This window comes from Gymnogyps californianus, chromosome 17 (assembly GCF_018139145.2).
Source record: "Gymnogyps californianus isolate 813 chromosome 17, ASM1813914v2, whole genome shotgun sequence".
Lineage (NCBI taxonomy): Eukaryota > Metazoa > Chordata > Aves > Accipitriformes > Cathartidae > Gymnogyps > Gymnogyps californianus.
In genome coordinates this window covers 16,210,259-16,222,463 of record NC_059487.1, presented here as the reverse complement: position 1 = coordinate 16,222,463, position 12,205 = coordinate 16,210,259, and the positions used below count along the sequence as shown (strand labels likewise).

The window sequence follows — 12,205 nt, the reverse complement described above, 5'->3', positions numbered from 1 at the left end:
AAAACATTGATTATGAAAAACCTGGGCCCCGTAAAATTAGAAGGCACAGTGGGCCAGTGGCCTGAAATTCAATTTCTAGCTTCCCTCTGAAGTTGACCAAAGCTCTACTGTTCTTGAGTGATACTCAAAAAGAGGGTAAAAGTTCAAACAAAATAGCATCTTAGCCGTAGTGTTACATATTGAAAGATCTGCTGATGCTTGGGATTAAGTTCACTATATTCCTAGAATTTGATGATTTCAGAGCATCATCTTGGCCTGAGTTACTGGGCGTCAGGTTAAATTAGACCTTTTCCTGACAGTGAAATAAGACCTTTACTTCCCAAATACTTGTGGTTTTTTTGGATCAAAAAGATCTCTTTCCCCTTCATCTTTAGTAGGTGGGTGATAATAATGATGACATTTTAATGTGTGTTAATCACTGCTTTTCTGTCTTGGTTTAATGATTTATTTTTTTTTTTTTTTTAATTAAAAATTATAATTCAGCCACTGAGGCAAGAAATTCCATGACGTTAAAGTCTGTTGTGGCTGGCAATGTTCAGTCTCTTTGTAGTTCTCTGGTTCTGTTCTACTCATTGGTAGCCTGCCTAATAGGTTAGCTGCCTGACTTTTTCAGAAATCCTTGACGTCATAGATCTATCTTCTGGAAAATGTGCTGCTTACAAGTGTAACCTATGTTTATAGGAAGCACAGGAGTGTCAAAAAAGGTGATGAAATAATGGAAACACAGGCAGGAGGAGAGTAAAATCTATGTAAGAGCAAAAATGAGGAAGAACACAGCAATTTATTTCATCTGAAAAGTGAATTACTTCTGTGTCCAGCTCTGCATTTGGCAGCAGCAAATGAACTCTTTTTTCCTTCCTCAATATTCTTCCTTATTTGCAGAACACTTCTTAGAAGATTTGTAATGAAATTCTTTTCTGTCTGGGTGTGGTACCGACTATGTACTTTGTTTTCCCTTTTTGCTGAAGAATTTATAACATTACATATATTATAACTTACATTTCCCTTTACCTGAGATTATTACTGTTTATAGGTTTTAGTGTCCCTTTTAAGTAAACCAGGAGGGATTAAAGCATCTAGATTTGAATTTAGCCGTGTTCTCTAGAAGTCCTATCCCGCGTCTTGGATTTTATTTATTTATTTTGAATGACACGGCTCAGGTCTATTTTGTTGTATGTACCAAAATCTACTGACAACATTCACGTTGTCTTCCTGCTGATTACTAGAAAATCTTACAAAGAGGAAGTGTGAATTGTTCAGTATCGTTGCTTGTCATCTAAGAATTTACTTGATAGCTTAGCTTAATTGTGAATCCTCTTCTAGAATTGGAATTTAATAGAAAAGGATAATCTTTGTAATTTAAAATTTTCCTAAAAAACATTATTAGATGCTTATAGGAGAACAGTCAGCTCAAATTAACACAGTAATTCCTATAGATGATTCATTTGTCTTACTTAATAAGACTTTCTGTGCTTACTTTTTCTAGTAGTAGTGTATGAAGAAGTCATGTTGCGCCTGTTATGCTGGTGGAGAGCAGCATGCATGTCCAAAAGGACACCACAGAATAACACCCCATGTAAAACTAAAAATGAAGAAATGTATTCAAACTTTGCAGACCTACATGATAAAGACAAGTTATCTAGCTGTATTTTGAATGGTCCTGGTAGGTTTGCAATACTGAACTCATTGAATGCATGGATGTTTGTGAGGGTGTATTCGCAGTGCCATACGCAGTATTTCATTTTTATAGCAGTGGTTCAACAAAAGCTATATGTTCTGATACAGTAGTAGCAATTTGCGTACACTGATACCAAAATGATTTCTACTGGAAGGTGAGTGTCACTGTTCTTTTGTCGGGAAGGTGAGGTATGCTTAATTTAAATCAGTTTCCCAGGATTTCAAAGCTGAGAGATGAGAAGATTCGGAAGTAGAAGCCAGATCTCCTGATCCCAGTGACCGGAGCCCACAGATTAGTGTGTGCTACAGGACTGGAGAGAATTGTCTGTGTGTGCTCTTCTAGCCTGTGGATAGATGCAAGGTGATTTGAATTGGAAGAGCAGTCTTTCGCTGAAAGTTAAGATCCCTTTGCTGCTGCTGCTGAGGACATGCACATGGACAGTTATTGCCAATCAACTGCCACGTGATAGTTTGTTATCTTGAGATATTTTTCAGTAGGACTAAGTCACAGAGTCTTTGTTGGTTAAACACAGTGCTTTCTTGTTACAGAGCCTTGTCTTCAAGACTGAATTTATAGCCAGCTTGTTTTTATTAATAACATTTTTTTTCTTCCTTGTAGGAGAACACTTACTAAAATCTTTTTTTGTACACCCTATCTTTGGCTATTTTTCAGAAGTTACTATTTCCAGGAATTGTACTTTTTTTTTGACTGGTGGAGAACATCTTTCTTGTTGCAACTAGCAGACATTTTTATGAGTTTGGATAATTCCTTTTAAATGTCTGAAGAAATTTTGTTTAGAAAAATTAACAGAAGTTATAAATATTTGAGAACGACAGCTGTTTTCATTGAAGTTGCGCTGGAATGCCATACGTTTGAAAGAGGATCATCCTTAGTCATAAGACATCACATACAGGAAAGGGGAAGAAGCCGAACTCTGTGCAGATTTCATAGAAGCTTTTAATTTAATATATGGACAACTAGATATGATTACAACTTGTTTTTTTTTCCTGGCAGAGTATTATTAGTGTAGGGTAGCATGGCTGAAACTTTAAACTAAGGGAATTCAAAAGGTTCTTTTACGCTCAGTTGTGACTCTGTGATCTCATGAAGTGTGTTTATGTTTATCCGCAGCCAGAAGTCATGAACAGTGTGAATAATAATACTGTCATTTGTATAGTTTGAATGTATTTAGATACTGGCTTGTGGTTTTTGGAACGATGAGAAAGCCGTGTAGTTAGCAGGAATTGCCTGTAAAAAATTTATTTATTCAAGATTCTCTGTCTTTATTTAGCAACAGGAGCAAGGAGATGTATTTAAGCTTATCACAACAGTAACTTTTGTGGAGATACTTGTCAGTGCAAAGATAGATTAGGGATTTTGCTGGAAACAGTTGTTGAATCTTTCCATTTGTTTAAATCCATTTTCCAGACAGTATTCAACATCGATCCTCCAGAAGGCACAACAGGTTTCATGCCACATCAGTCGATATGTAAATATTATAAGGTATGGGATGCTTTGTGATCTACATTTTTCCTCCCTGGCATTTAATGTCCATGCTTAGTGTATCCAAGACTCAGAAGGATGTGGGTAGAATAGCAAATGATGTTGATGACAGGGAGGGTATGTAAGTTTTTCCAGAAAAAAACCCAAACCAAACAAAAAAACCACCAAAGGAACTGTGGTTAGTTTCGATTCCAAGGAAAAAGGGGAGCTACACAATAATTTTTAAAGAAACTCCTAAAATGAAATTAGGAAAGTGCAGCAAATGCGAATTATTGAAAACTTTGATACTGCATATTATGCAAGAATTGATGTGTTCTTCCAATAATCTGTTCTCTTGACTTTAGCCTATTACCAAGCAAGTACAGTAGAGCCACTGAACCTCCCCCCCTAAGTCCTTATAATTTATTTAGAGTTTGGGACTTACGGGCTGTGATGCTATAATGAATTTTAGGAACAGATCTTTTTTAGATAAAAGGTAACTTTCATATTAAGTTTAAGACTTGATACTATTTTTGTTGCCAAATGAAGCAAGTCTTTCTAACACAGTAATTTTTATTTTTTTTTTTCCCCCTAGTCTGCGTGTTTTATTCTGGTGGACAGTACCCAAATAATTGGGTTCTTTGTCTCTGCTCAGGGCAGCCCATGAACAGCTGCTCCCATAAAGTGACTCAAAATGGCTGGTTAAATGGTGATATACTTCTTTGCTCCTTGTTAGATACGTTATGAAAGACCGGAAACAAAATAGGAAAGACAGACAGGAAATAATACGACCTTAGGAACACTATAAAAGTGGCACTAGTTATGTTAACTACCCTTAATATGGGCTAGCTTTTTTGAGGGATGAAGCGCAAGTTCATTTCTGTAGCCATCTCTAGAAATGTTTCTGTTGTTTTCCTTCAGGTACATATTCATCTGGATAACAGTAATCAGAAGAAGAAACAAAGGACAGATCTCTGGAATTCATCGTCTGCAAAAAAACAAGGTACAGGACTTGGTCTTGGGGAGGCTCACGCAAAAGCTGGATTGAAAACTACTCAACTGCTCCTTTCTGATTCAAATAAGAGAAAACAATTGAAGACATCCCAATCTGCATTATTGCACATTTGTGAACAGGAAGTCCTCTGGCAAATTTTGGAATGTCATTGTAGGATTTTGAGTGAAACACTGCCTATGTTATCTTAAATGTTAAAAATGACTCTGAGGAATAAAGGGCTGAACAGAATAATTCAATGAGGGCACGCTCCCGATGTGTCTATATGCAAAAAATTTTTCAAACCCAAAATGCATAGTAGTGTTTCTCATAGAGCTGGAAAGTCTTAAGTGCGTGATTAGTATGCCTTGTTGCCATGGTGCAAGTTAAAACCATCAGTAGATGTGGGATTGGGAAAGATTTCTTCCCCCCCCCCCCTCCACTCAGTTAGCAGAGAACCAGTGGGTGGTTTGGTTGTAGGGTTTTTTTTGGTCATCTTCAGTAAGATGAAGAGACTTGGAGCATTAGTGTTGCCCCAGAGCTCTCTTTCTCTAGAACAGGGTAGGTTTTTACAGCTTTGGGACTTTAAGTCTGAAGAGTTCTAGGATTGTTTGAGGGTGCTCCTTTGCAGTTTTATGTTTCCAAGTACAGGTCCGTTGTGGATACGGTGAGTTGAGGTGGTGCTTTTCACTTTTATAGTTACTTCTGAAGGGGAGGTGACATGAGCAATCTCAGTATAAAAAATTCTTGTACCAGTGCTGCTTTGTGTGCTGCTGGATTTCTTCTAGTGCAATTATTCCAGGGAAAGAAAATCATCTCCATTCTGGAATGGTTGCTTGTATTGGTGAAGAGAAAACCTTCAGATCAGCCCAAGAATGGGAAATCTTCCTTCAGGATTGACATTGAGGTTTATTCTGTTATCCTCATATCAGCTATATTTCTCTATAACTGTGTTGTGTTAAACACAAAATTAGTGTTGCTAAGGCTGTAAGTACCTTTTACAAGAAGGAGATTCATGTATAGCTATGATACTGAAAATGTGTGCCAAAGGTATTATAAGAGTAAATTCCATGAAAGTTCTTAATCACTTGAAATTACACCTATATAGTGGAGGAGTGATAATTGCTTGGCTCATTCTGAAGCTACGTAGTGAAGGTTCATGTGGTGTGTCAGAGAACTAACACCTGAGAATGAATTCTTAGCCGGAAAATGCCATGCTAAGTAACAGCCTCAGGGCACTGTTACCTTCTCTGAGATACAACCTTTTTTTTGAGCAACTTCCTAAGTTCTTCAGGGCATGTTGTCACTTCTTGATAGTTTCAGCCTCAACTATACTTTTCAGTCCTTCTTGTTCAACTGAGATTTCTCCCTCTCCTTGTCTCTCTCCTCCCACCTATTTTGTTCCTTATGCTCTGCAGAACTTGGTATCTGGAACTACCTCAATATAACCATGCTTCAAAACAACATATTTAGAAGAAAAGAAACTTGGCTTCTGAATCGAAGGCTTATCTTAAGGCTCCTATAAAGCAGCACCGAGCTTGGCTTTGTTGGACTTCAAGATTCATTCTTTCTGATATTTTTAATTATTTTTTAATAAATACAGTTAGGTGGAAAACAAGATGTTTTCTGATTAGAGAAGACAGATGCAGATCCCTTTACTTAAGCCTTCTTAATAGAGTACTCTCCAAGGATCTTTGTAAATACTTTGCCTCATAACTGTCTACTTAATTACTCAGTTACATGCTCTTGAGAATGTAAGTATTTGTTTCACAGAAGTCCTTTTCTTAAGGACAAAAGTAACATTTTTCAAAGAGTGAGTTTCCACGAATTTAGTGGTTTTGCACATAATGTCCCCTTAAGTGTTTCCACAAAGTAAGTTCTGTTCTGTTTATAAACAGAAGCATGCTGTTTGGTAATCTGCAAATATTGCTTTCCTGAGATATTGCTCAATTGGAGTTTGAAGTTACAGGAATAATTCTAAGTAGATTTTGTTAAATACATGTGCAGGAAAAGGCTAATAGAAACATTTTAGGTTTATTGCATAATTTGGAGGATTTATACATAAAAACAATAAAAAGGAGTCACAGAATTCTTCTGTGATTTAGTAGATGCATACCGATATACTTGCTTTTCAAATAAAAACAGTATGTGTGAGTACCTATGCAACAGACTAGCAATTCGTTGAGACTTGCACCATGTGCAAACCTAGCAGAGGCCAGACAAGACTGATCAAGTCTCCAGTTTCCTGTAGTGGTATAGCAGATTGTATAGAAATAATGCAAACCTTTTAAGAATAGCTGTTTTCAAAGGATTTTGTGGAAATTATTCACTCAAGTGTAATTCTCTACAAACTGTAATTGGTGAGAAGTGGCATAGCTTGGGATAGCTGATGAGATTACTGCCCTAGCTGTCTGTTCTGTGCACAAATCCCACTTAGGAATGCAATATTGAACTGTTGCAGTTTTACGTTAAGAAAAAATGCTCTTACTCATAGTTTGCTCTAAATCACCATGTTGTATACTATTAGCAAACCATTTCTCCATGGATTAGCTGTCCTTGCACCAGGAATGGAAAAAGCTGCTGCAGAGATCTACTTTGTGTAACATCTAACAGTTCCTGCTGGTGAATGGGACCTTTAAAATGGATTTAACATTGTTAAGCTTAGAGACATGATTGCGGAACACCAGGCTAAAAATGTACTATAGTTCCAGCTTCTCCAGGAACTGGGCAACTAGTGCCTGGCAGTCACCCTGCGGGGTTACAGAGAAGTATGTTTCACACTGAGCACTGGCGAGGCAAATGAGTGGTTGGTGGTGTTCTCTTCTAGGCCATCCCGTATCAGCACAGTTTGCTTTTATGCTGGAATTTCTTAGGCTCCTGACATAAGTGACTTTGCTCTTGTCTGTAGATACTTACTGGCCTGTCCATACACAGATCTGAACTGTAATTTGCACCAATTCTTAGTGTGAATTAAAGAGATACAGAATTTGCTAAATTTTGGAATGTGATTCTTCTAGAATCTGGACATCATCTGGATGGATTTGCCCAAATGAGATGGAAGGATAAAACTTTAGCTTAAAATAAATGTTCTCTTGTAATTCTAAGCAGTAAGTGACTCACTGGGCAAGTGTTACTGGGGATTTCCTGAAACTGTCAGCTCTGTTTTGGAAATAAAGTCTTTGAATGAAGGGTGTACATTTGAAAGACAGGCACATGATATATGGATGCTAGATTTTTTTTTTTTTAATTGAAACTAACCTTGCAAAACAGAATCAGAAAGGGTAACAAAAGCTAATGTTTTATAAGGCTGGTCTTGTTCTTGATGTAGGTGATTGTTTCATTCCCTCTTTCCTTTGACTGTCTCTGAAAAGCTGATGCCAAGTTTTCAGCAAGACCAACAATGGTACAGCTATAAGCTGAGCAATGAAAGAAATGACTAGTGTGATTTATCCATTTTTCTTTATAACCTTTCTGTTGATCATTTATAGTGTGCCAGATTTTCAGCGTCACGCACATTGTATACCCACATCCCAGAAAAGGTTTGAGCAGAAGTTGAAAGGTTTGGCAGTTGACTGTGGGGAAAATGGAAAGTTTAGGTGAAAGGTTTATAGCCATTGGAAATTCCTGATGGAGAAGGGGTTCTTCTCTTTTCAAGCAAAAGCAGGGGTGGAGAGTTTTTTTTTTTTTTTTTTTTTTTTGGTTTTTTGTTTGTTTTTTTTTTTGTAACTTCAGTCATTTGTCCTTCATCCCAGTATTCTGCAGTTCTTCTATGATGCTTCCCCTTCTAGTTGTCCTTGAGAGCAGGAAGTGAATCGGTGGACTGAAGACTGAGTAGTTTTATCTGCTCAATCTGCCTGTTACTTGCCAACAAAAAGATCTGATGCTCTCTCTTTTCTATAACCATCTTTTGATTAAAAGTATAATCTACTTAAGGTGTGAGGGAGCAATGACCTTTTAAACTATATTTTGAATGGGCGTAGTAATTAAATCTGGGAAGGACCAAAGCAGAACATACCATACATCTGGAATTTCAGCTTCAGATGCTGGCCATTTTACTTCCAGAAGTTCAGATGTAATGTGCATATGCTAGTCATATTCTAATTTTTCCACTTAGAGACTTGCTTCTTAGTGTTTTCTCTTTATTTGACACAGGGAAGACCTTAAGCTATTGGTGTTTCAGCCCTGGATACAGCATGCATGAGCTTGTTCGACAAGGAGTCAGGACAATTATCCTTACTAGTGGGACTCTCTCCCCGCTCTCATCATTTACAATGGAAATGCAGATGTAAGTACCTAGATGTGCGAACAGTACCATTACTGAAAATGCACAATCTGCTCTTGTGATTTTAGGTTTTATCTCAGGATTTTTGAGTGTTCAGGGCTGGTAGCCGGTAGGGAATGATGTAATGAGTATGACTGGGATCTTACTTTTGTGTTTCTTTAGCCCTTTTCCTGTTTGCTTGGAGAATCCTCATGTTATCGATAAACACCAGCTGTGGGTTGGGATCATTCCTAAGGGACCTGATGGAGCTGTGCTTACTTCTACCTATGAAAGACGGTAATGAACTTCCGTGTGGAATTCTGCTTTGAAGTCTTGGGTTCCGACATTTTGGGTTCCGCTTACAGGAGGGTGCTGGTGAAATAAGTGGTGTCTGTAGTTCTTTTCTTGGATGAACACTGTACTGAATGACAACAGCCTTTAACCACTACTGTTGAAAATATAGAACTGGAGGGCTGGAAGGGATCAAATGTCAGGGCACTAATAGTCCTTAATGGCCCTGACCAGCCTCGCTGGGACCTCCACCCACAACCATCACCCAGGAGCTCCTCTCAAAAGTCTGGCATAGGCCTTCAGTCACTGCCCAAGCCGTAGGACTATCTGTCTGCAGCTCCGTCATAACCACACCTGGCCGTGGACCCTGTTGATCTGACCCTGACCTACTGATTGACTTCCCGGTTTGACCTTGGACCTGCCTGTCACTGTGGACCTGCCTCGTCGTCCCTGGACTGTGACACTCCTTACTGTCACTGGACCTGCTCCTGGTTTACTGACTTGCATTCCTGGCTTGACCTTGGACTTTCCCCATCACCATGACTTTGCCTGATGATCCGGACTTGTGATTGAGCCTGGCTACTGCATCCAAGTCTTTCCTGCTTGCCTTGCTCTGTTAGTGTGGGTCTGGGCCCTGGCTGGCAAGACCCCTGCCCTGCATGCCTTCACATCATGCTCAGGTACCACCTCCCTGTCCCTTACAGAGCAGTCCACCCTTGCTGACGTGGAGCCCCATCCTAAATTTCTTTGCTGAAGGCTTAATTGATTTGAAACATGACTGGCCTTTGCAACAACTATTTTTATATGTAAAGCTTGTCACCGTGACCAGCCTCTCTTTTACCTCTGCATTGCCTTCTTAAGGAAAATATATCCAAATATTTGTCAAGCTTTTCATCATCATTTTTCTTGCTTTTCTCTGGTCTTTCATCATTTTGCCTGTGTCTTTCTGTTCTTCAGAGTAGACAGTGCTTCTACTGCAGCTTCTGCTGCCAGCAGAATATACTGCCAGCATGGAAGGCCAAAACTTGATTTCACTGTATATTGACTTCCGTTGTGCGATATGATAGTCTCATTGGCATCTCTGCGTATAATTTTAAAAGGCAGTTTCATGCTTGGGGCACGTGGCAGAAGGTTCTGTGCTTGCCAGTTCTCTGAAGTTCCTAGAGTGGCATCACATTGGTGCTAGTACTGTGTTTAGGGATGTAATCCTTCTGTACTATGTTGAAATGAGGATCAGTTCCTTCTATATGATACACGTGGTCTTCCATTTAACTTTCTTCCTGTAGTACATGCATTTTTATGTGTTGGCACATTCTTAAATCTGTTTCAATTTCAACATTATAGACAAACCTCTGACAGAGAATTCTGTAATTAGCCTACTGCAGGCCTGACTTAACTCTTTTTCAGCAATACAGAAAAATAAAAAAATAGATCTTAAAGAGCTTTTACTGGAAAAAAAAAAAGGGGAAAATGCCAGATGTTCCACAGAACTAGAAGGGGACTCAGCAATTGTAATTGATTTTTACAGAGAAGAAGTCTGGAAAACCCTCAGACTGTATTTTTCATTTTTAAAAGCTTAGTATTTTGTTGAAGATACTGTCTTTCAAAGGGGGGAAGGTTGGGGATCTGCCCCCTAAGGCCTAGAACACCTTTTTTTTGAAGGAAGGGAATTCAGTGTTTGCTGTGTTTTGACAATGTCTGTGTGGTGATACCGGTATTTGTAGGTCTTACAAAAATAAGTATTTTGGGTTTTTTTTCCCTGCATATGTAAGTTTCCTGGGAAAACCGTACGCAAAACTACAGGGCACTAAAAAGAAAGAAACCTAAAGGCATGAGAGAAGAGGTGACTTTTCAGTCAGGGCTGGAAGAAACATAAATACTGCTCACTGTAGAGCAGTACTTTTTCAGTCAAAGCAAAAGTGATTTACTTGGCTTATGCCACGAGTAAATAATAACCATAGTAACCAAATTCACCCTTTTTGCCCCTGCAGCACCTCATCACACCTAATTCATCAATAATTATTTTAAATAGTTGTAACGTTAGTCAGGCTTGACAGCATCTGCAGACTTTTCTGGCAGAACTTTCACCATTAAGTTGTTAGTATTAATCATAAAACTCATATGGCTGCCCATTTCCGCTTGTTACCTTTTGGTAATATTGAAGCTGAGATCATCTTCAGTGCTAATAATAAGAATATTTAATAGTAATGTGTAGTCAAGGTATTACTCATTTTGTGTCCTTAGTATGGGTGCTTGCTGCAGGAAGGAGAGCAGTTGGGAGTATGGATATGCTATTTTAGGTGAATGTCAGAGGAAGTCAATATGTGTGAAAAACATAGAAAAGGAAGTACAATGATGTTACTTGATTTTCTTCTTTGTAGGTTTTCAGAGGACTATTTATCTTCTCTGGGGAAAACAATTGGTAAGTGAAGCGTGCGGATTTCAGAAATGGGTTGTTGCACAGGATTTTTATAAATCTCCTAGGAGAAATAGTAAAGAAGACATAAGAAGACAGAGAAAGGTAAAGGATTGCATTGCATATCTAAATGCTGTCTGGTTTTGTATGCTTCTGTTTGCTCAGGCAGCTGGCTACTGTAATTGCATACAAAAATGAGTTTGAGTCCTTGGTTTAATATTTCCAAGTTAGGAGTTCATTTTTATTGTCAGGTGCTTGCGTTTGGGTAAAAAATGTGGTTCCTAAACATGGTCAGAAAGTGGCGCAAACTAGAAAATCAGTGCACAGAGGTGATGCAGCCAAGCATCATTTGCAGAGTAATTAAGGATAACAAGAAGGCAATGCAATTTCTTGTGATATTTTTAAAGGCACTGTGTCAAGCCCGCCTTAAGTCAGCATTTATTGTTTTGATAATGTTTTACAAATAGAACTACAAAATTTTAACACATGAGGACAGAATAAAAGACAAGCATTTGTGTAGCTTGACTGAGATATGATTGAAAGGAATCTGTTACATCTAGAAATGTCTGAAGGAAATGGAGGAGAGTGCTCTGAGGTGTTCAGCTTGGCCTAAAAGGTAAAATTAAGAAAATGCTTTCACAAAATACCAGATTAATGTTTTTTCAGTGAAGTGTATACTATTTGACTAGAAAACTCTCAAAAGCAATCTTGTGGTACCTCATCCATTGCTTTGAATGTTTAGACTGCAGTGGACAAAGAGTAGAGAAAATGATCAAAAAATAGATCCTACTGTCACAATGGTGTTGTATCTCTTTTGTCTATAGTGTTTGGTGTAGCTCATAATATCTTTTATCCTGTTAACACTACACTTTAGAAAGCTAGTTAGGCATCTGTATTAAAGTTTATACCTTGATGACAAGATTATTGAAATGATTTTTAAAAATGAAACAACTTCTAATACACAAACATTCATGTCAAGAAAGTAGAAGAGATTTTGGAAGGAACCCGTGCTGTTATTTTTCCTCTGCAGTCTGCGTACTCCATCGCAGGATGAAAATGCCCTCAGCTATACACTTGCCTGTCCCG

General features: G+C 38.3%; 1 protein-coding gene across 1 annotated transcript in view; it reads left to right on the top strand.

Moving 5' to 3' along the window:
* Window positions 1–12,205, top strand: part of RTEL1 (regulator of telomere elongation helicase 1) — a 52,610-nt gene that overhangs the window by 12,392 nt on the left and 28,013 nt on the right. Inside the window, 5 exon segments of the mRNA XM_050907357.1 lie at window positions 3,107–3,181; window positions 4,082–4,163; window positions 8,304–8,436; window positions 8,596–8,709; window positions 11,085–11,125. Of these exon segments, the coding sequence (XP_050763314.1) occupies window positions 3,107–3,181; window positions 4,082–4,163; window positions 8,304–8,436; window positions 8,596–8,709; window positions 11,085–11,125 (445 nt within the window).